The sequence below is a fragment of the Convolutriloba macropyga genome, chromosome 12 (assembly GCF_964194025.1).
Source record: "Convolutriloba macropyga chromosome 12, txConMacr16.3, whole genome shotgun sequence".
NCBI classification, from domain to species: Eukaryota; Metazoa; Xenacoelomorpha; order Acoela; family Convolutidae; genus Convolutriloba; species Convolutriloba macropyga.
In genome coordinates, this window is record NC_134479.1 from 22,185,082 (window position 1) to 22,211,226 (window position 26,145).

At 33.4% G+C, this 26,145-nt stretch overlaps 1 protein-coding gene across 1 annotated transcript in view; it reads left to right on the forward strand.

The window, feature by feature from the left end:
• LOC142350422 (uncharacterized) overlaps nucleotides 1-26,145 on the forward strand; it is a 48,335-nt gene continuing 22,190 nt past the window's right edge. Inside the window, exons 1-2 of the mRNA XM_075402269.1 lie at nucleotides 1-233; nucleotides 3,858-4,142. Coding sequence (XP_075258384.1) covers nucleotides 1-233; nucleotides 3,858-4,142 — 518 coding nt within the window. The remainder of the gene's footprint in view (nucleotides 234-3,857; nucleotides 4,143-26,145) is intronic.

A 26,145-nucleotide genomic window follows, 5' to 3' on the forward strand; every position in this document is an offset into this window, starting at 1 on the left:
ATGAATCTGTTATTCAACTTAATCACGAAACATCAAAAATCAATTAAATTGGTTTTCACAATAATTGCATTATCTCTTGTTAAGCAGCAATCTGCAACAGTTACAGACGTTGAAAGTTCCTTCAAAGACGAAAGTTTTGACCCTGAAAATGTAAATTTAGAGGAGAATTTGGTGGAACTGTCGAGTCATATCGCAGAACTTCCGATGTCTTTGTTGAACTCTGAGCAACAAGGGTACGTATCTCTCTTAAAAACAAATAAAAGACTGCGTCAGATTCTTTCTTCTGCGACCAAGACGGGAGTTCAAGATGCATGTAGTGACCCAGTAAGCCGAAACTTGAATTATCTGCCAAGGCCTCAGCAGAATTTCGCTAAGCTAAGTTTTCTTGAAAAATTTTGACATGTCTTGATGAGATCTAGGTAAAAATAACTAATTTCTCGCACCCAATGCATATAGGCTGCACGTTTGCACACACTTTACCTTAAAACACGCACGTGCATTTTATGAAGTGCCAAAAATCTGTAGTGCAGGAAGCTGAAATGCAATAAATTCCTAAATAATTTGCCAAAAGTTGGCTTTCATAAACTTTCATCATTTAAAAACGTGCCTCAGTTAAGCAAGGTTACGTGACTTTGCATAAGTGGTTTCGAAATTCTGGCCAAACAACTTGAACCGCTATGAGGTTTGCTGAAAGCCAGAAGTTCTCTGTAACTTCAAGCTGAATCGCGTAACCATTTCGGAATTAAAATAAACTGTTTACGGATGCGAAAAAGATTACTTACAAAACTTAAACGACAATTTATAATTTAGTACTTCAAGTGTGTTTCGATAGGACATCAATGAACCCCAAGGATCGTTATCAGACGCCTACCAAGGGGAGGATAAATGATTTCAGATCTCATTCTTCTTCTGGCTGAGATAAGGAAATATATGGGTGTCAATACGCAATGTGGACAAAAACGGCTTTTTGGGATACCATGGTATAAATGGAATGTTTAATGTTTAGGGAACCAATGGCATAAATGTTTTCAAAAAGTCTTGATCAGATTGCTTTGCTTGTTGCTATTCATTTCTTTTGACGTTTGTAATGAAAGTGCAGTCCATAGTCAAAGAGCAGTTGAATAGTTTTCTAGTTTTATTGTGATCAAGTTTTTGCTGATTATAGAAAAACGAATGTCAAGATGTATGGTTGACCGTCATTTTCCGGCAGTTTTTTCCAAATCAATTTAATTCATAGAATGCTCTTACTGTTTAATTTTGCACACATTTCTCAGTATTTTCTTCCAAATATTTCTTCTGTTCATAGTTTTGACTGTTGTAGATTTAATTTGTTTTGTGTAAGTTTAAAATGGAATTAAATTTTCTGTGAAAATAGATAACCATTAGTAATCAGTTTATTTTGCATCAATAAGTTGTGGAAAACTTTTGTTTGTTAATCGGTAAGCGTGGACGCCATATTGAATTCCTGGCTGCACAAAGATTTCGAAAATTTTAATCATCTGAGATACTCCTAGAAATTAACTCAGGTGGTAGAACATAGAAGTGAACTAGTTTAATTTTTTGTGAAAAAAACTGTGTTCTTGAAACTTTAGTTGGTGATCAACGATGATACCTAGCTATATAAAACTTTCTACGTTTTCCACTAGTTTGTGTTTCATTGGGGGACTGCTGATTTTCGTGCCACGCTTTTTTCAATATTTCGTCGTCCGCATCTTCTTTTATATTTAATTTATGCTTATTTTGTTATAACCACTCCGTAACATTATTTAAAATAGTTAGTAGTTGTTTTTGTGACTTTGAAGAGAACCCGTCCACGAACGAGACATTAAGATATTTCATGCATTTTAAAACTTTTGGGTGATTTTTACAAACATACGTCTGTCGTATAGGCACAACTCAATTAAATTTGATGCCGTCCCCTTAAGCCAAAATCTAAACAGTTTTTTTAAAATGATGCAATAATCAACTATGCCGAAAGATTTTAGTTCTACGAATGTTATTTGTATTCGCTAAAACATTTCTTTTTTACCCCCATGTCTTCTAGCAGAGTGACATTTGCGCCTGAAGTGTAACAACTCGTTCAGAATCTAAATTGGTTTTTTTCTATCATGTTTTTTCCATTAAATTTTTTTGGTCAAATCTTAAAGACTGAAAGTGGGGGCTAATGTGTCGTTTCCAATGATGTTTTTATGTCGCGAGTTTTATAAATTGGCTTTTTAGTGCAGTTTTTGATGAAAAAATAGAACTGGTTTAGAAGCTTTCAATGAAGAAATAATTTAAGTTGAAGCAGTCTGAAATGTCCTTTGAAATTGCCTCGACAACATCTTCACCTCCGTTTTTGTGAAAAACGTTTATAAAATCGTTTAGCCCTCAGCTTTTGTTTTGTAGATTGAAACGACTTTTCTAATTTTGTACCTACTTACGCAGAGTAGTTATAAAAAATCTCATTTTTTTGCTCAAAGAAATCATTTTTTAACTTTCAGCTTTTGAACTTTCGTTTACAACATCACTGATAGATATGAATAACTAACGGCTTTTGTTTCCCGCCTCATAAGCAACTTTTGTTTGTTTTCACGTTTTTCTGGTTACACCTCTAACAAGTTTCGATTGTGTATCATACGCTCCCTTTTCCGAATAGGATTTTGTTGTTAAATTTTTTTTTATTTTCCAAAGTTTTCCCTTTTGTGCCGAAACTTTAAATCTCGTCGTGAATCCATTCCTTTTTCTCTTCTTGGATGTTGCTAGATGGAGAAAAGTATTTAATCAAACAATTAGTGTTGCACGCACTACATCGGCCAGTTTGTGAACCTTGTGAGTTTCAAAGCTACAACTGAAGGATGTCAATTTGCGTCAAGAGAGCTATTCAGTTCTCTATAAAAATGTTCTTTATTTAGCTTCATCCAGTTACTTTTTAAAATTGGAATATTTTTAACTGTTTGACTAACTACATTTACTTGGAGCCCTACTGCATAATAATCGCTAATATTGATTTTTTTTTTGACAAAATTGTTGGTCTTGAAATTTGTAAAGATGACGTCAATGCACTACTTGGATGAAATGCTTTACCGATTCTGTTTCTGAGGACCCATTAGAGACAGGCCGTTCATCTAAATGTGATCAATTATTGTAATAGCTTTAAATTTAATATTTAAGTCACCACACACTGTTGGTGTGGTGTCGGGCAAAATAGTTAAGTCATCCATGCACGAGAAAAACATATGAAATGTATACTTAGAGTTTAGAGGAACATAATCACACGTGACAATGCATTGTTTTACCATCGAATTTTGTGTAATTGATGGCCTGTAAGTTCAATGCTTTAATTGAAGCTATTTTTTCGTGACAAGGGTTCCAAGAGCACCACATCTTTATTTCCTATTGGATGTTTCAACTTCTGAGTAGTTTCTAAAGCAAAAACTTTTTGTTCTGGGGCGTTGTTCAAACAAATTTCTGTAAGACCAATTACAATAGTTTCCACTACTGTCTGCGTAATAAAAATTTGAAATTCATCCAAATTTTTTGATGAAAACGGTTTTTTTGGAGAACTATCCAGCTTTTCGCCAAATGTCCGGTGATGCATGTGCCCTGTTGTACCTTCGTTTTTTTTAAAGTCTGCTTGTTTTTTTATCCCTTGGGAGCTTTTACCTGTATCAAGAGTCATATCAAGATCTCCTCACAATAATTCAAATTTCGTTCCACTGGGTGCATTTGCTAATTGGCAATAAAACTACCGTCGCTCTCCATATACGGCGTATAGAGATACTGTTTATATAATTCGATGTTTTATTTCTACGAGTCTTCATAACACGCTTAAGCATTCAATCAAATGTTGAACTCCACAAATATGTCTTTTTCAGACCATCGGACGAGCCCTCAACTTCGAGTTTGAACAACGAAGATGTAAAGAAAATCGAGAAAATTCTAGAAATTTCTTTTCTCGAATCTTGTGAAAATTATCGAAAGTCAGAGCAAAAAGTCATGTTTGATACTAAAGAGCAAGTGTTCTACTATGAGTTGAGCCGTAGCACATTGGACGATACTCATTCAGATACTGATCGTGTTAGCGTTGACTCAAATCTGAGTTTGGAGCCCTCATCGGAAAAAACTGGGGAGTTATGGGCAGGTCAAGGATTTCAGGAGAGGTACTTTCTTATTGATTAGATGACATTTTACCCAGTGGCGAAAAATGCCAAATATGCCAAAAAAGAATCTCTGTTCCTCCTTTACGTTTAATAAACCGATTACAACATCAATAGGATGTTCACGCCGCTCGGCTATGGTCTTAGTTGGATATCAAGACCGATTTGAAATACAAATTTATTATAGATTACCGAAGGTTGGTCCTCGACTTATGAAAAGAATCAAAAATTCTATTTATTTGTTGGTTAAAATCACATAGTCGAGCTTCCTTATTAAAGTCGAAAAAAAATTTTAAGGACCAAACAAAAATTTTTATCACGGGCATTTTGGGTCAAGCATGGTTTTTCATGAGTAAAAAACAACATTTTAATAGTCCAGCTGAAGATCCTGTCGAGCCTGGATTTTTTTATGGTTGGGTAAAAATCTTTTCATAAGCCTGCTTTTTGCAAAATTTAAAATTGTTTTTCGCTTATGTACATATTGAAGCAGCAACCGAGCAAACCATATTTACACCAGAGATATCAAACCTGAAAGACGGTTGGAGAAATGCCAGATAACTATTGATTTTTTCTTCAAAATCTCAAGATAATTAGTTATCGGGGCTATATCGCCACATTACTTGAGTGAATCAAACCAGATATCATAATTGTATAGGCCTCCTTCTCATTAGCCATAAAGAAACTGCGACATTTTTTGTTGTTTTCGACCTGCACCAAACTATTAATTAAAAAACGCAAATTTTTGTTCAATTAGTGGTTCTTCGGAATTTCAACGGAGCATGAAGAGTACTTGCTGGTACGTAAGAAGCATTTGTGGGCAATAAAATTGGACGTACAATTTCTCGGGAAAAATACTGACCAATGAAAAGACTTTCGATGAAAGGACTCATGAAAGGACCGACTTATGAATTGACAGTAACTGCACCCCCGGACCCGAGTGTCAGAGCCTTTCAGTACTGATTCATTACAATCCAATGGTAAAACGTTAAATCAGTCCTGAATCAGAGTGACCTAAGGGTAAATTTACCTCGCATTATGTGCAGACAAAACCCAGAAACACTTTTTTCATGAAATGTCACTGGACATTCTGAGTTTGTTGTTTTTTCTGATCAGAGTAAAATCATAGTAAAAATGAAATTCTCGAAAATCGAAAATTTTGGCAATTGTGTCGCACGATCAGGCAAAAAACAAGTAAAATCGTATAAGAACACGTTACAAAAAACGGAAAACAAGTAAAGGCTATGTAGCGAGACCTGTACTAACTAGTAAAGGCCTGTAGCGAGATATAAAGGTAGTGAAAAGGGGAAAGGTAAATATGGCCAGAGAGGAGGAAAAAAGTAGGAAAAAGCCCTGAGATAGGGTGGCAGAGGGTAGAGTATAAATTTTGGCGATGGTGGCACTGTCTCTGGTCAATAATGGGCCCAGTAATTGCAATTCAGTACATTGAGTCGATTAAAACTTGAGCAGAATTTAAAAGGTCCAGCTAACGTCAAACGTTAAAAAAGTGGTCGAACGAAAGACGAGCATAATAAATTAAGCTACGCCAAACTCCAGCCTGAATGATTTTTGTTAAGCTGAAATTTATTTGTTCGCTAAAGTTGACCAAAAACCATTTTATAGGCCATTTAGGTCAAGGAAGGTCTTTTCACTCTGTTTTTTTTCAAAGTATAGTCGCTTGATTTAAGGCCTAAACCTGGGTAAAACAGCAAATCAAAGCAGCAATTGATAACATTGAAATAAGAGCCATCATTTTGCAATTGGTGTCAAAAACAAAAAAAATGCTCCTTTAAAACATTCGGAAAATAAAGCAAATTGTAACTGATTTATGTGTTATCTAAACGTTTCTTAGAGGTATTTGTTTTGAGCAACAATCAAAATGAAACAATGGAAATTTATTTTAGAGTGAGCACTTATGTCAAGTTGACCATTGAGTGCAACCATGTTTCGAGTTTTTTCGAAAAATGAATCTGACAAACATTTAGAAACTGCGCCAAAAAAATATAAAACAGCAGAACTTGTAATTCTACGATCATAATTAAAATTGCGTTTCCTTGATAGCTTTTCCGCGTTGGGCCTTGAGATTGATATTAGCTCCAATGCAGTTGCTATTGGCAAAATCGTGTTTTTCTCTGACCAAAAACGGACATCTATATGGAAGCAAAAACATTGAAAGCAAGGTTTCCAAAGATTAAAGTCATAATCTGGGGCCCAATTAGTAGGATCGCGAGGTATTCGACCCGTCATTAACTTAGACCTGCAATTTTTCAAGACAAAATTGCTCCAATAATAGAGCTACGTGAAAAAGATTGCCCTGAGCAAATCAGGAGAGGATTTAACCATCAATCAGAGACCCGAACAAAGCTTCAACTTATCTTGAGCTACAACCCAGAAAGGAACCTTGAGCGAATGAAAACTTGATATAAAAATTACAAAAATATTTTTCCCACTTGCTTGAATTGCTATAGGCACCTTTATTGCACTGACTTAGCATAAACGTCTAAAACCCAGGATACACTTCAAGCCGTCTGTATAAAAACCAATTACTCCCATCATTTGTTAATTTGATCTCTGGGAGAAAGTTAGATTCCATTCAAATTGAAGTCAACAAGATACATGCATTTTTGAGCATTCGTATTGGACTCTGCTTTTGCGTAAAAGAAAACGCATAATGATTTGCCTAGCCCACAAATACATTACGCAGTAGTGGACAGTCTTATTCCACGATTTCGACAGTTTTCTTTAAAAAGATACAACTGTATACAACAATGAGGATAGCTAACACTTTCTTATCCCTAATGGCATCGATCTTAACATGACAGAAAACCAGAGGATCTAATGCTTCTACTTGATGACCTGATGTTAAATTAAACTGCAAATTGAGATGTTCATTTGTTAAAAAACACATAAAACCATTATTGTTTTTGACATTGGTTTTGACAAATAAGAAAAAATTAACTTCGAAGAGTGATTTTGTTTGATCTAATAATGATATTAAATATTTTATCTAATATTTTGAACAAGTATATGCAACTATTTTTTTCATGTTCTTTCTTACCATGCCAGCACAATTAACTGATTTATTCAAGCTTGCGTGCTGAAATAACGCTCAATATTGTCTGATAAATTTTTTTCGACTGTTGTCAGTTTTTCTAACTGCCATTTTAATAAATTTGTTTTTCACTCAAAATATGTAATTGTTCTCGAAGTTTTTCAAAATACTTTGGTACTGTTTAGTGCTTTAGCACAACGCGTAAATCAAAGAAAGGTGAAAATTGTTTTGAAAAACGTTCCACTTCTGATCTATTATGCGAATTTTTTTTACTTAGCAGAAGATTTGAAAAAATTAGAACAGTAGATATGAAAAATCTCATCAGCAAAAGTTACTAAAAAATTTTTAATAAAAAACCAATGACTCCCACCATCTGTTAAACTGATCCCTGGGAGAAAATTAGATTCCACTTGAACTGAAGTAAGCAAGATTTATGCATTAATTGAGAATTCGTATTGGACTGTGCTTGTGCGTACAAGAAAACGCATATTGATTTGCCTAGGGCGCAAGAACAATATGTACGATGTAATGGACAGTTATATTAAAGGATGTCGACAATTTCTTGGAAATTTTCAATAACAACTTTGAAGAACAAAAGGGATATCTAACACCTGATTTCTCATGCTTTAATGGCATCAATCTATGCATAACACAAAACAAGAGGTTCTAATGCTTCTACTTGATTACTTGATCTTCATTGAGTTAACGCAAATTGAGATTTTCCCTTTTTGAAAAAAAGCTTGATACCCTTTGTGATTTTGATTGTGGTTTTGGCAGCTAAGAATATACTGATTTCAAAGATTGCTTTTTTCTAAAAAAAACATTTATCTAATAATTAAATTATATATTTTATCTAATAGTTTTAATGAGTATAAGTAACAACTTTTTTCACGTTTTTTTTGTCTCATGTCAACAGAATCCTCTAACTTATTGATTAATTCGGGCTGAATTAACGCTCAATATTGTCCGATGAAAGGACTGTTGTCAGTTTTTCTAACTGCCATTTTAATTTCTTTTTACTCAAATAATACGATTGTTTTCGAAAGTTTTTAAAGCAACTTAGTAGTTTTTAGAACTTTAGCACAACGCATAAATCAAAGAAAGATGGAGCCCGTTTGTCAATTTTTTGCTATATTTGATCTTTCATGGGGTTGTTACTTACTTATCAGGGGATATGAAAAAGTAGACCTGAAGATATGAAAAATTTCATCAGCAAAATGTAATGAAAAAAAAATAAATATAAAAACACTAGTTACTGGACCACAAAAAATTTACAATCACAAAATAATCATATTGATTTTATGCGATTGCTAGAATATAGATTCAAACTAAGAAAAATGCAGTAAATTTTTAACTACAACTGCGCTCATTTTTTTGAATAATGAGACAATTTGATCGTCAAGTACAACACCAATAACACTGTTTTATATAAGCATGATTTGGTAAAATTTATTGTTTTTTATTAGAAACCGATTAGTGTAATTTTTCAATCGGCGCCACATCCTACACAGTAACGGCATTTTTGCAATTATTATCTTACGTTTTGTGAAATTAAATCAATAAATGGCACTTTACATGCCTTCCCGGCCAAGTCGTGTAATTCTGTGACAAACAACTGGGAATTTTTCAACTATCTCCCCTTCCGGAAAATGGGACGAATTGTTGAATAGAAAGTGAGCGAATACTTAAAAAGACGAAATAAACGAGCGTGACAAAAACTAAAATAATCAGCAATTTCTGGATTTGGTCCCACAGGCGTTGAGAGGCATTGACGTGAAAAGCAGTCTGATAACCCATTAATTTTCATCCAGGGACAACAGTAACTTCAAAAGAATGCCATTGGTGGATCATCGACGGTTCAATAGCACCATTTTATTATTCAAAATCTATCGATTGGATACCTCTTAGTTTTTAATGGTGCATGGAAAGTCTATGCAAAATGACTCTAGGACTTCAATTGACGTATGATTTTGTCGCTAATCGAAAATTTGATTTTTTAAATAGCATAAATTGAACACTGCAATTGCACAATTTTCGGGAGTCAATCGTCTGAAAGCCTGCTGCACTGCGATAATTAAATATCTGCATCAGTATTAAAACTAGAAGAAAATATTTTTTTGCAGGTCTTTATACCATTTATCATATGGCAAAACTATATGGCAAATTACATTTTGGATCGGATTTTACTATACAAATAAAAAATCCCAACAACGGATTACGCTTATACTGTTCTTAGCTCCTCCACATCGTAGTCAAGCTATCTTTATTTTAAAGTTTGTGAAGTTTTTTTAGTACTTTTTAGTACTTTAGCACAAAGCGTTAATCAAAGAAGGTTGGAATTTTTTTTTCCAAATTTCAACACTTACGATCGATTATGGGGATGAAGTTTACTTTTCGTGGCTATAGAGGATAGGAAAAAAATTGCCCTGAGCATATGAAAGAATTCATCAGGAGAGTTTCTTGGAAAAAAATGGTATAAAAAACTAATTACTGGGACAAACAATGTTTTACAGTTACAAAAAAAATCGTATTCATTTTATGCGACTGGGAGAAAACAAATAAAAATTAATAAAAATGCAGGAATTTCTCTTAACAACTACTGCGCTCATTTTTTAAATCATGAGATAAAGTCATCGTCAAGTACTACACCAACTTCACTTTTCTGTTACTGTAAATATGTTTCGCTACACTCTATTGTTTTTAGAGGAAACCAATTAGTGTAATAGTTGGTAAAATCCCACACAACACGCCTTTTTATTAAGTACTACATCAGTTTTGTGAGTTTAAAGCGGTAAAATGGCACTTTATGTGCTTGTCACGGCAAAATCTTATAATTTCCGGTGACAAACAGTTGGGATCTTTTCAACAATCTCCCTTTTCGCAAAATGAGGGAGACTGTTGAATAAAAAGTGAAAGACCACCTGAATAGGCCAAAGAAGTAAACGGGACACAATATTTACTAATTCTTGATTTCCGGATTAAACCCCCTAGGCCTTGAGAGGCATGGCCGTGAACAGCGGTCTGATAACCCCTTAAATTTCATCCCTAGGCAACAGTAATTTGAAAAAAACGCCATTGGTGGATCATCGATGGTTCAATTCCCCCAATTTACCAAACAAAATCCATAGATTGGATATCCCTGATTTTTTGCTGGTGCATGGAAAGCCCATGGAAAATGACACAAAGCCTTCAATAATTGTATATTTCTTGCCGCTCTTCGAAAGTTTGATTTGTAAGTTTTCAAAAACTGCATAGGTTAAACACTGAAATGGCAAAATTTTTGGCAGTCAATCGTCTGAAAGCCTGCTGCACTGTGCGAAAATTAAAAATCTGCCTCGGTATTAAAACTAGAAGAAAATTTTTTCGCAGGTCTTAATACCATTTATCATAAAAACTATATTGCAAATTACATTTTTGGATCGAATTTTACTACAAGAATAAAAAACCCAACAATGGATTACGCTTATACTGTTCTTAGCTCATCCAAACCGTAGTCAAGCTATCTTTATTTTAAAGTTTGTGAAGTTTTTTAGTACTTTTTAGTACTTTAGCACAAAGCGTTAATCAAAGAAGGTTGGAAAATTTTTTTCAAAATTTCAACACTTACGATCTATTATGGGGATGAAATTTACTTTTCGTGGCTATAGAAGATAGGAAAAAAGCCCTGAGCATATAAAAGAATTCATCACGAGAGTTTCTTGGAAAAAAATTGGTATAAAAAACTAATTACTGGGACAAACAATCTTTTACAGTTACAAAAAAATTATTTTGAATTTATGCGACTGGGAGAAAACAATTAAAAATTAATAGAAATGCAGGAATTTCTCTTAACAACTACTGCGCTCATTTTTGTAATCATGAGATAAAGTCATCGTCAAGTACTACACCAACTTCACTGTTTTGATACTGTAAATATGTTTTGCTAAACTCTATTGTTTTTTAGTGGAAACCTATTAGTATAATAGGTCCCTTGTTGCCGAATCCCAATTTTTTTTATTAAGTACTACATAAGTATTGTGAATTTAAAGCGGTAAAATGGCATTTTATGTGCTTGTCCCTTCCAAACCTTGTAATTTCCGGTGACAAACACTTGTCAGTAATCTTTTAAACAATCTCCCTTTTCGCAAAATGGGGGAGACTGATGAATAAAAAGTGAGCAACCACCTAAATAGACCAAAGAAGTAAACGGGACACAATGTTTACTAATCCTTGATATCTGGATTAAATCCCCTAGGCCTTGAGAGGCATGGCCGTTTATAGCGGCCTGATAACCACTTAAATTTCATCCCTAGACCACAGTAATTTCAAAACAACGCTATTGGTGGGTCATCGATGGTTCAATTCCCCAATTTTACCAAACAAAATCCACATATTGGATATCTCTGATTTCCTACTGGTGCATGGAAAGTCCATGAAAATTGACACTAAGCCTTCAATAATTGTATATTTTTTTGCCGCTCTTCGAAAGTTTGATTTGTAAGTTCTTAAAACAGTATAGGTTTAACACTGAAAATGCAGAATTTTTGGCGGTCAATTTTCTGAAAGCCTGCTGCACTGCGGTAATCAAAAATCCTCATCTCTAGAAGAAAATATTTTTATACAGGTCTTTATACCCTTTCTCATGAAAAATATAGCAATTAACGTTTTTCATCAGATTTTACTACAAGAACAGAGGACTCCAACGCTGGATCACGCTTATAATGATCCTAGCTCATCCAAACCGTACGCAAGGTATATTTATATTAAAGTTGGTAGAGTACTTAGTATCTTTTAGTACTTTATCAGAAAACGTAAATCAAAGAAGGGTGGAAAACATGGTTCAAGTTTTTAAAACTTTTGATTTACTATGGGGCTGTAGTTTACTTATCAGAGGATTAAAAAAATGATCTGAAGATATGCAGATTTCATTAGCAAAGTTTATTGAAAAAAATTCGTATAATCAAAACAATTACTGGGATAAACAATGTTTTTCAGTCACAAGAAAAATCATATTGATTTTATGCGACTGGAGAAAAAAAATCAAATCAATAAAAATGCTGGCATTTCTCTGAACTACTACTGCGCTCTTTTTTTAAATTATGAGACAAAATTATCCTCAAGTAATACACAAACTTCACTCTTTTGTTACTGTAAATATGTTTTGATGAAATCTATTGTTTTTTAGTGGAAACCAATTAGTATAGTACTTCTATTGTTGCAAAATCCCACACGAAAACGCCTTTTTTAATAAGTACTGTATTAGGTTTTGTGAAATTAAAGCGGAAAATGGCATTTTATGTGCTTGTCCCGGCCAAATCTTATAATTTCCGGTGACAAACAGTTGGGATCTTTTCACAATCTCCCTTTCTCAACATGGGGGAGATTGCTGATTATAACTACCCATTAAAAAGCCCAAAGAAGTAAACGGGACAAATAGTAAATTAATCTGCGATTTCTAGGTTAAATCCCAAAGGACTTGAGAGGCATGGCTGTGCACAGCGGTCTGATAACACATTAAGTGTGGTCCACAGATCACACTAATTTCATAACAACGTCACAAGTGGATCATCGATGGTCCAATACTCCCATTTTATTATACAAAATCCACAGATTGCAAATCTCTGACGTTTTACTGGTGCATGAAAAGTCTATGGAAAATGACTATAAACCGTCAATAAACGTATTTTTCTTGCCGCTTTTTGAAAATTTGATTTGTAAGTTTTTAAAACAGTATAGGTTAAAAACTGAAATTGCAGAATTATTGGCAGTCAATTTTCTGGAAACCGGCTGCACTGCGGTAATTAAAAATCCACATCGGTATTAACTCTAGAAGAAAATATCTTTATACAGGTCTTTATAGCTTTTATAATAAACTATATAGCAATTAACGTTTTTGATCAGATTTTACTACAAGAACAAAGGACTGCAACGCTGGATCACGCTTATATTGTTTCTAGCTCATCCAACCCGTAGGCAAGAGATTTTTATATTAAAGTTGGTAAAGTACTTAAGACATTTTAGTACTTTAGCAGAAAGCGTAAATCAAAGAAAGGTGGAAAACATTTTAAAAATTTTGAACACTTTTGATCTACTATGGGGCTGTAGATTATTTATCGGAGGCCAGAAAAAAATGATTTGAAGAAATGAAAGATTTCATCAGCAAAGCTTATTGAACAAAAATCATATAATCTTACCATATACTGAGACAAACAATGTTTTACAGTTACAAAAAAAAATCATATTGATTTTATGCGACTGGGAGAAAATAAATTCCAATTAATAAAAATGCGGGAATTTCTCTTAACAAAAAATAAGCTCGTTTTTTTTAACTATGAGACAAAATCTTCGTTAAGCAATACACCAACTTCACTGTTTTGTTACTGTAAGTATGTTTTATTAAAATCTATTGTTTTTTAGTGGAAACCAATTAGTATAATACTTCTATTGTTGCAAATTCCAACAAGAAAACGCCTTTTTTAATAAGTACTACATTACGTTTTGTAAAATTAAAGCGGAAAATGGCACTTTATGTGCTTGTCCCGGCCAAATCTTATAATTTCCGGTGACAAACAGTTGGGATCTTTTCAACAATCTCCCTTTCTCAACATAGGCGAGATTGTTGATTAGAAATTGAGCTACCCATTAAAAAGTCCAAAGAAGTAAACTGGACCAAATGTAAATTAATCTGCGGTTTCTAGGTTGAATCCCACAGGACTTGAGAGGCATGGCTGTGCAGAGCGGTCTGATAACCCATTAAGTGTGGTCCACAGATCACACTAATTTCATAACAACGTCACAAGTGGATCAACGATGATCCAATACTCCCATTTTATTAATAAACGTATTTTTCTTGCCGCTTTTTGAAAATTTGATTTGTAAGTTTTTAAAACAGTATAGGTTAAACACTGAAATTGCAGAATTATTGGCAGTCAATTTTCTGGAAACCGGCTGCACTGCGGTAATTAAAAATCCACATCGGTATTAACTCTAGAAGAAAATATCTTTATACAGGTCTTTATACCTTTTATAATAAACTATATAGCAATTAACGTTTTTGATCAGATTTTACTACTAGAACAAAGAACTCCGACGCTGGATCACAATTATATTGTTCGTAGCTCATCCAAACCGTAGGCAAGAGATTTAATATTAAAGTTGGTAAAGTACTTAAGACCTTTTGGTACTTTAGCAGAAAGCGTAAATCAAAGAAAAGTGGGAAACATTTTTCAAATTTTTAACACTTTTGATCTACTATGGGGCTGTGGATTACTTATGGGAGGATAGTAAAAAATGATTTGAAGACATGAAAGATTTCATCAGCCAATTTTATTGAAAAACAGTTTCAAAAAAATCATATTGATTTTATGCGACTGGGAAAAAACAATTCCCAGTTAATAAAAATGCGGGAATTTCTCTTAACAAATAATGCGCTCATCTTTTTAACTATGAGACAAAATCATCGTTAAGTAAAACACCAACTCCACTGTTTTGTTACTGTAAGTATGTTTTATTAAGTATGTATTTAAGTATGCTTTTAGTGGAAACCAATTAGTATAAAACTTCTATTGTTGCAAAATCCCACACGAAGACGCCTTTTTTAAAAAGTACTACATTACGTTTTTAAAATTAAAGCGGAAAATGGCACTTTATGTGCTTGTCCCGGCCAAAGCTTATAATTTCCGGCGACAAACAGTTGGGATCTTTTCAACAATCTCCCTTTCTCAACATGGGGGAGATTGTTGATTAGAAATTGAACTACCCATTAAAAAGTCCAAAGAAGTAAACGGGACAAAATTTAAATTAATCTGCGATTTCTAGGTTAAATCTCACGGAACTTGAGAGGCATGGCTGTGCAAAGCGGTCTGATAACCCATTAAGTGTGGTCCACAGATCACACTAATTTCATAACAACGTCACAAGTGGATCATCGGTGGTCCAATAATCCCATTTTATTATACAAAATCCAAAGATTGGATATCTCTGAAGTTTTACTGGTGCATGGAACGTCCATGGAAAATCACTCTGAGCCTTCAATAAAGGTATATTTCTTGCCACTCTTCAAAAGTTTGATTTGTAGGTTTTTAAGACAGTATAGTTTCAATACTGAAATTGCAGAAATTTGGACAGTTAATTTTCTGAAAGCCTGCTGCACTGCGGTAATTGAAAATTGACATCGGTATTAACTCTAGAAGAAAATATCTTTGTACAGGTCTTTATACCATTTATGAAGAAAAAAATATGGCTATTAACGTTTTTGAAAATATCTTTTTTACAAGAACAAAGGACTCCAACGCTGGATCACGCTTATATTGTTCCAAGCTCATCCAAAACGTAGGCAAGGTATATTTATATTAAAGTTGGTAAAGTACTTAGTACCTTTTATTGCTTAAGCAGAAAGCGTAGATCAAAGAAGGGTGGAAAACATTTTTCAAATTTTTAACACTTTTGATCTACTATTGGGCTTTAGATTATTTATCTGAGAATAGAAAAAAAATGATTTGAAGATATGAAAGATCTCATCAGCAAAGTTTATTGGAAATAAATCATATAATCTAACCATTTACTGGGACAAACAATGTTTTACAGTTTCAAAAAAGTCATTTTGATTTTATGCGACTGGGGAAAATACTTCCCAATTAATAAAACTGCGGGAAATTCTCTTAATAAATAATGGGCTCATTTTTTTTAACTCTGAGACAAAATCATCGTTAAGTAATACACCAACTCCACTGTTTTGTTACTGTAAGTATGTTTTATTAAAATCTATTGTTTTTTAGTGGAAACCAATTAGTATAATACTTCTATTGTTGCAAACTCCCACACGAAAACGCCTTTTTTAATAAGTACTACATTGCGTTCTGTAAAATTAAAGCGGAAAATGGTACTTTAGCTGCTTGTCCCGGCCAAATCTTATAATTTCCGGTGACAAACAGTTGGGATTTTTTCAACAATCTCCCTTTCTCAACATGGGCGAGATTGTTGATTAGCAATTGAACTACCCATTAAAAAGTCCAAAGAAGAAAACGGGACAAAATGTAATTTAATCTGCGATTTCTAGGTTAAATCTCACAGAACTTGAGAGGCATGGCTGTGCAGAGCGGTCTAATAACCCCTTAAGTGTGGTCCACAGATCACACTAATTTCATAACAACGTCATAAGTGGATCATCGATGGTCGAATACTCCCACTTTATTATACAAATCCACAGATTGGATATCTCTGAAGTTTTACTGGTGCATGGAACGTCTATGGAGAATCACTCTAAGCCTTCAATAAAGGTACATTTCTTGCCACTCTTCAAAAGTTTGATTTGTAGGTTTTTAAGACAGTATAGTTTCAATACTGAAATTGCAGAATTTTGGACAGTTAATTTTCTGAAAGCCTGCTGCACTGCGGTAATTGAAAATTGACATCGGTATTAACTCTAGAAGAAAATATCTTTGTACAGGTCTTTATACCATTTATGAAGAAAAAAATATGGCTATTAACGTTTTTGAAAATATTTTTTTTACAAGAACAGTGGACTCCAACGCTGGATCACGCTTCTATTGTTCCAAGCTCATCCAAAACGTAGGCAAGGTATATTTATATTAACGTTGGTAAAGTACTTAGTACCTTTTAATGCTTAAGCAGAAAGCGTAAATCAAAGAAGGGTGGAAAACATTTTTCAAATTTTTAACACTTTTGATCTACTATTGGGCTGTAGATTTTTTATCTGAGAATAGAAAAAAAATGATTGGAAGATATGAAAGATCTCATCAGCAAAGTTTATTGGAAAAAAATCATATAATCTAACCATTTACTGGGACAAACAATGTTTTACAGTTTCAAAAAAATCATATTGATTTTATGCGACAGGGGAAAATAATTCCCAATTAATAAAACTGCGGGAACTTCTCTTAACAAATAATGCGCTCATTTTTTTAACTATGAGACAAAATCATCATAAAGTAATACACCAACTCCACTGTTTTGGTACTGTAAGTATGTTTTATTAAAATCTATTGTTTTTTAGTGGAAACCAATTAGTATAATACTTCTATTGTTGCAAATTCCCACACGAAAACGCCTTTTTTAATAAGTACTACATTGCGTTTTGTAAAATTAAAGCAGAAAATGGCACTTTATGTGCTTGTCCCGGCCAAATCTTATAATTTCCGGTGACAAACAGTTGGGATCTTTTCAACAATCTCCCTTTCTCAACTTGGGCGAGATTGTTGATTAGAAATTGAACTACCCATTAAAAAGTCCAAAGAAATAAACGGGACAAAACGTAAATTAATCTGCGGTTTCTAGGTTAAATCTCACAGAACTTGAGAGGCATGGCTTTGCACAGCGGTCTGATAACCCATTAAGTGTGGTCCACAGATCACACTAATTTCATGACAACGTCACAAGTGGATCATCGATGGTCCAATACTCCCATTTTATTATACAAAATCCACAGATTGGAAATCTCTGACTTTTTACTGGTGCATGGAAAGTCTATGGAAAATGACTCTAAATCTTCAATAAACGTATTTTTCTTGCCGCTTTTCGAAAGTTTGATTTGTAAGTTTTTAAAACAGTATAGGTTAAACATTGAAATTGCAGAATTTTTTGGCAGTCAATTTTCTGAAAGCCTGCTGCACTGCGATAATTAAAAATCCACATCGGTATTAACTCTAGAGGAAAATATCTTTATACAGGTCTTTATACCTTTTATCATAAACTATATAGCAATTAAAGTTTTTGATCAGATTTTACTACAAGAACAAAGAACTCCAACGCTGGATCACGCTTATATTGTTCCTAGCTCATCCAAACCGAAGGCAAAAGATTTTTATATTAAAGTTGGTGAAGTACTTAAGAGCTATTGGTACTTTAGCAGAAAACGTAAATCAAAGACAGGTGGGAAACATAAAAAAATTTTTGAACACTTTTGATCTACTATGGGGCTGTAGATTACTTATCGGAGGATAGAAAAAAATGATTTGAAGATATGAAAGATTTCATCAGCAAAGTTTATTGAAAAAAATCATGTAATCTAACCCTTTACTGGGACAAACAATGTTTTACAGTTACAAAAAAATCATATTGATTTTATGCGACTGGGAGAAAATAAATCCCAATTAATAAAAAAGCAGGAATTTCTCTTAACAAATAATGCGCTCAATTTTTTAACTATGAGACAAAATCGTCGTTAAGTATTACACCATCTTCACTGTTTTGTTACAGTAAGTATGTTTTATTTGAATCTATAGTTTTTTAGTGGAAACCAATTAGTATAATACTTCTATTGTTGCAAAATCCCACACGAAGACGCCTTTTTTCATAAGTACTACATTACGTTTTGTAAAATTGAAGCGGAAAATGGAACTTTATGTGCTTGTCCCGGCCCAATCTTATAATTTCCGGTAACAAACAGTTGGGATCTTTTCAACAATTTCCCTTTCACAACATGGGGGAGATTGTTGATTAGAAATTGAGCTACCCATTAAAAAGTCCAAAGAAGTAAACGGGACCAAATGTAAATTAATCTGCGATTTCTAGGTTGAATCCCACAGGACTTGAGAGGCATGGCTGTGCAGAGCGGTCTGATAACCCATTAAGTGTGGTCCACAGATCACACTAATTTCATAACAACGTCACAAGTGGATCATCGATGGTCCAATACTCCCATTTTAATTTACAAAATCCACAGATTGCAAATCTCTGACGTTTTACTAGTGCATGGAGAGTCTAAGGAAAATAACTATAAACCTTCAATAAACGTATTTTTCTTGGCGCTTTTTGAAAATTTGATTTGTAAGTTTTTAAAACAGTATAGGTTAAACACTGAAATTGCAGAATTATTGGCAGTCAAATTTCTGAAAGCCTGCTGCATTGCGGTAAATAAAAATCCACATCGGTATTAACTCTAGAAGAAAATATCTTTATACAGGTCTTTATACCATTTATCATAAACTATATAGCAATTAACGTTTTTGATCAGATTTTACTACAAGAACAAAGAACTCCAACGCTGGATCACGCTTATATTGTTCCTAGCTCATCCAAACCGAAGGCAAAAGATTTTTATATTAAAGTTGGTAAAGTACTTAAGACCTATTGGTACTTTAGCAGAAAACGTAAATCAAAGAAAGGTGGGAAACATAATAAAATTTTTGAACACTTTTGATCTACTATGGGGCTGTAGATTACTTATCGGAGGATAGAAAAAAATGATTTGAAGATATGAAAGATTTCATCAGCAAAGTTTATTGAAAAAAATCATGTAATCTAACTCTTTACTGGGACAAACAATGTTTTACAGTTACAAAAAAATCATATTGATTTTATGCGACTGGGAGAAAATAAATCCCAATTAATAAAAAAGCAGGAATTTCTCTTAACAAATAATGCGCTCAATTTTTTAACTATGAGACAAAATCATCGTTAAGTATTACACCATTTTCACTGTTTTGTTACAGTAAGTATGTTTTATTTGAATCTATAGTTTTTTAGTGGAAACCAATTAGTATAATACTTCTATTGTTGCAAAATCCCACACGAAGACGCCTTTTTTCATAAGTACTACATTACGTTTTGTAAAATTGAAGCGGAAAGTGGAACTTTATGTGCTTGTCCCGGCCCAATCTTATAATTTCCGGTAACAAACAGTTGGGATCTTTTCAACAATTTCCCTTTCACAACATGGGGGAGATTGTTGATTAGAAATTGAGCTACCCATTAAAAAGTCCAAAGAAGTAAACGGGACCAAATGTAAATTAATCTGCGATTTCTAGGTTGAATCCCACAGGACTTGAGAGGCATGGCTGTGCAGAGCGGTCTGATAACCCATTAAGTGTGGTCCACAGATCACACTAATTTCATAACAACGTCACAAGTGGATCATCGATGGTCCAATACTCCCATTTTAATTTACAAAATCCACAGATTGCAAATCTCTGACGTTTTACTAGTGCATGGAGAGTCTATGGAAAATAACTATAAACCTTCAATAAACGTATTTTTCTTGGCGCTTTTTGAAAATTTGACTTGTAAGTTTTTAAAACAGTATAGGTTAAACACTGAAATTGCAGAATTATTGGCAGTCAAATTTCTGAAAGCCTGCTGCATTGCGGTAAATAAAAATCCACATCGGTATTAACTCTAGAAGAAAATATCTTTATACAGGTCTTTATACCATTTATCATAAACTATATAGCAATTAACGTTTTTGATCAGATTTTACTACAAGAACAAAGAACTCCAACGCTTGATCACGCTTATGTTGTTCCTACTTCATCCAAACCGTAGGCCAGGTATATTTATATTAAAGTTGGTAATGTACTTAGTACTTTTTTAGTGCGTTAGCAGAAAGCGTAAATCAAAGAAAGGTGAGAAATGTTTTTCAAATTTTTAACACTTTTGATCTACTATGAGGTTGTAGATTACTTATCTGAGGATAGAAAAAAATGATCTGAAGATATGAAAGATTTCAACTGCAAAGTTTATTGAAAGAAATCATTTAATCTAACCATTTACTGGAACAAACAATGTTTTACAGTTACAAAAAAATTATATTGATTTTATGCGACTGGGAGAAAATAAATCCCAATAAATAAAAATGCGGGAATTTCTCCTAACAAAAAATGCGCTCATTTTCTTAACTATGAGACAAAATCATCGTTAAGTAATACACCAACTTCACTGTTTTGTTACTGTAAGTATGTTTTATTAAAATCTTTTGTTTTTTAGTGGAAACCAATTGGTATAATACTTCTATTGTTGCAAAATCCCACACGAAGACGCCTTTTTTAATAAGTACTACCTTACGTTTGGTAAAATTAAAGCGGAAAATGGAACTTTATGTGCTTGTACCGTCCAAATGTTATAATTTCCGGTGACAAACAGTTGGGATCTTTTCACAATCTCCCTTTCTCAACATGGGGGAGATTGTTGATTAGAAATTCAACTACCCATTAAAAAGTCCAAAGAAGTAAACAGGACAAAATGTAAATTAATCTACGATTTCTAGGTTAAGTCCCACAGGACTTGAGAGGCATGGCTGTGCACAGCGGTCTGATAACCCATTAAACTTGGTCCACAGATCACAGTAATTTCATAACAACGTCACAAGTGGATCAACGATGGTCCAATACACCCATTTTATTATACAAAATCCACAGATTGCAAATCTCTGACGTTTTACTGGTGCATGGAAAGTCCATGGAAATGACTCCAAGCCTTCAATAGACGTATATTTCTTGCCGCTTTTCCAAAGTTTGATTTGTAAGTTTTTAAAACAGTATAGGTTAAACACAGAAATTGCAGAATTTTTGGCAGTCAATTTTCTGAAAGCCTGCTGCACTGCGGTAATCAAAAATCCTCATCAGTATAAACTCTAGAAGAAAATATCTATATACAGGTCTTTATACCATTTCTCATGAAAAAAATAAAGCAATTAACGTTTGTGATCAAATTTTACTACAAGAACAAAGCACTCAAACGCTGGATCACGCTTATATTGCTCCTAGCTCATCCAAACCGTAGGCGAGGTATATTTATATTAAAGTTGGTAAAGTACCTAGTACCTTTTAGTACTTTAGCAGAAAGCGTAAATCAAAGAAAGGTGGGAAACATTTTTCAAATTTTTAACACTTTTGATCTACTATGGGGCTGTAGATTTCTTATCGGAGGATAGAAAAAAATAATTTGAAGATATGAAAGATTTTATCAGCAAAATTTAATGAAAAAAAAATCATATAATCTAACGATTTACTGGGACAAACAATGTTTTACAGTTACAAAAAAATCATACTGAATTTATGCGACTAGAAGAAAATAAATCACAAATAATAAAAATGCGGGAATTTCTCTTAACAAATAATGCGCTCATTTTTTTAACTATGAGACAAAATCATCGTTAAGTAATACACCAACTTCACTGTTTTGTTACTGTAAGTATGTTTTATTAAAATCTATCGTTTTAGTGGAAACCAATTAGTATAATACTTCTATTGTGGCAAAATTCCACACGAAGACGCCTTTTTTAATGAGTACTACATTACGTTTTGTAAAAACAAAACAAAAAATGGCACTTTATGTGCTTATCCCGGCCAAATCTTATTATTTCGGTGACAAACAATTGGGATTTTTCAACAGTCTCCCTTTCTCAACATGGGGGAGATTGTTGATTAGAAATTGAACTACCCATTAAAAAGTCCAAAGAAGTAAACAGGACAAAATATAAATTAATCTGCGAATTCTAGGTTAAATCCCACAGGACTTGAGAGGCATGGCTGTGCACAGCGGTCTGATAACCCATTAAACTTGGTCCACAGATCACACTAATTTCATGACAACGTCACAAGTGGATCATCGATGGTCTAATACTCCCATTTTATTATACAAAATCCAGAGATTGGAAATCTCTCACTTCTTACTGGTGCATGGAAAGTCCATGGAAATGACTCTAAGCCTTCAATAGACGTATATTTCTTGCCGCTTTTCCAAAGTTTGATTTGTAAGTTTTTAAAACAGTATAGGTTAAACACAGAAATTGCAGAATTTTTGGCAGTCAATTTTCTGAAAGCCTGCTGCACTGCGGTAATCAAAAATCCTCATCGGTATAAACTCTAGAAGAAAATATCTTTATACAGGTCTTTATACCATTTCTCATGAAAAAAATAAAGCAATTAACGTTTGTGATCAAATTTTACTACAAGAACAAAGCACTCAAACGCTGGATCACGCTTATATTGCTCCTAGCTCATCCAAACCGTAGGCGAGGTATATTTATATTAAAGTTGGTAAAGTACCTAGTACCTTTTAGTACTTTAGCAGAAAGCGTAAATCAAAGAAAGGTGGGAAACATTTTTCAAATTTTTAACACTTTTGATCTACTATGGGGCTGTAGATTTCTTATCGGAGGATAGAAAAAAATAATTTGAAGATATGAAAGATTTTATCAGCAAAATTTATTGAAAAAAAATCATATAATCTAATGATTTACTGGGACAAACAATGTTTTACAGTTACAAAAAAATCATACTAAATTTATGCGACTAGAAGAAAATAAATCACAATTAATAAAAATGCGGGAATTTCTCTTAACAAATAATGCACTCATTTTTTTAACTATGAGACAAAATCATCGTTAAGTAATACACCAACTTCACTGTTTTGTTACTGTAAGTATGTTTTATTAAAATCTATCGTTTTAGTGGAAACCAATTAGTATAATACTTCTATTGTGGCAAAATTCCACACGAAGACGCCTTTTTTAATGAGTACTACATTACGTTTTGTAAAAACAAAACAAAAAATGGCACTTTATGTGCTTATCCCGGCCAAATCTTATTATTTCGGTGACAAACAATTGGGATTTTTCAACAGTCTCCCTTTCTCAACATGGGGGAGATTGTTGATTAGAAATTGAACTACCCATTAAAAAGTCCAAAGAAGTAAACAGGACAAAATATAAATTAATCTGCGAATTCTAGGTTAAATCCCACAGGACTTGAGAGGCATGGCTGTGCACAGCGGTCTGATAACCCATTAAAATTGGTCAACAGATCACACTAATTTCATGACAACGTCACAAGTGGATCATCGATGGTCTAATACTCCCATTTTATTATACAAAATCCAGAGATTGGAAATCTCTCACTTTTTACTGGTGCATGGAAAGTCCATGGAAATGACTCTAAGCCTTCAATAGACGTATATTTCTTGCCGCTTTTCCAAAGTTTGATTTGTAAGTTTTTAAAACAGTATAGGTTAAACACAGAAATTGCAGAATTTTTGGCAGTCAATTTTCTGAAAGCCTGCTGCACTGCGGTAATCAAAAATCCTCATCGGTATAAACTCTAGAAGAAAATATCTTTATACAGGTCTTTATACCATTTCTCATGAAAAAAATAAAGCAATTAACGTTTGTGATCAAATTTTACTACAAGAACAAAGCACTCAAACGCTGGATCACGCTTATATTGCTCCTAGCTCATCCAAACCGTAGGCGAGGTATATTTATATTAAAGTTGGTAAAGTACCTAGTACCTTTTAGTACTTTAGCAGAAAGCGTAAATCAAAGAAAGGTGGGAAACATTTTTCAAATTTTTAACACTTTTGATCTACTATGGGGCTGTAGATTTCTTATCGGAGGATAGAAAAAAATAATTTGAAGATATGAAAGATTTTATCAGCAAAATTTATTGAAAAAAAATCATATAATCTAATGATTTACTGGGACAAACAATGTTTTACAGTTACAAAAAAATCATACTAAATTTATGCGACTAGAAGAAAATAAATCACAATTAATAAAAATGCGGGAATTTCTCTTAACAAATAATGCACTCATTTTTTTAACTATGAGACAAAATCATCGTTAAGTAATACACCAACTTCACTGTTTTGTTACTGTAAGTATGTTTTATTAAAATCTATCGTTTTAGTGGAAACCAATTAGTATAATACTTCTATTGTGGCAAAATTCCACACGAAGACGCCTTTTTTAATGAGTACTACATTACGTTTTGTAAAAACAAAACAAAAAATGGCACTTTATGTGCTTATCCCGGCCAAATCTTATTATTTCGGTGACAAACAATTGGGATTTTTCAACAGTCTCCCTTTCTCAACATGGGGGAGATTGTTGATTAGAAATTGAACTACCCATTAAAAAGTCCAAAGAAGTAAACAGGACAAAATATAAATTAATCTGCGAATTCTAGGTTAAATCCCACAGGACTTGAGAGGCATGGCTGTGCACAGCGGTCTGATAACCCATTAAAATTGGTCAACAGATCACACTAATTTCATGACAACGTCACAAGTGGATCATCGATGGTCTAATACTCCCATTTTATTATACAAAATCCAGAGATTGGAAATCTCTCACTTTTTACTGGTGCATGGAAAGTCCATGGAAATGACTCTAAGCCTTCAATAGACGTATATTTCTTGCCGCTTTTCCAAAGTTTGATTTGTAAGTTTTTAAAACAGTATAGGTTAAACACAGAAATTGCAGAATTTTTGGCAGTCAATTTTCTGAAAGCCTGCTGCACTGCGGTAATCAAAAATCCTCATCGGTATAAACTCTAGAAAATATCTTTATACAGGTCTTTATACCATTTCTCATGAAAAAAATAAAGCAATTAACGTTTGTGATCAAATTTTACTACAAGAACAAAGCACTCAAACGCTGGATCACGCTTATATTGCTCCTAGCTCATCCAAACCGTAGGCGAGGTATATTTATATTAAAGTTGGTAAAGTACCTAGTACCTTTTAGTACTTTAGCAGAAAGCGTAAATCAAAGAAAGGTGGGAAGCATTTTTCAAATTTTTAACACTTTTGATCTACTATGGGGCTGTAGATTTCTTATCGGAGGATAGAAAAAAATGATTTGAAGATATGAAAGATTTTATCAGCAAAATTTATTGAAAAAAAATCATATAATCTAACGATTTACTGGGACAAACAATGTTTTACAGTTACAAAAAAATCATATTGATTTTATGCGACTAGAAGAAAATAAATCACAATTAATAAAAATGAGGGAATTTCTCGTAACAAATAATGCGCTCATTTTTTTAACTATGTGACAAAATCATCGTTAAGTAATACACCAACTTCACTGTTTTGTTACTGTAAGTATGTTTTATTAAAATCTATCGTTTTAGTGGAAACCAATTAGTATAATACTTCTATTGTGGCAAAATTCCACACGAAGACGCCTTTTTTAATGAGTACTACATTACGTTTTGTAAAAACAAAACAAAAAATGGCAATTTATGTGCTTATCCCGGCAAAATCTTATAAATTCGGTGACAAACAATTGGGATTTTTCAACAATCTCCCTTTCTCAACATGGGAGAGATTGTTGATTAGAAATTGAGCTACCCATTAAAAAGTCCAAAGAAGTAAGCGGGACCAAATGTAAATTAATCTACGATTTCTAGGTTGAATCCCACAGGACTTGAGAGGCATGGCTGTGCACAGCGGTCT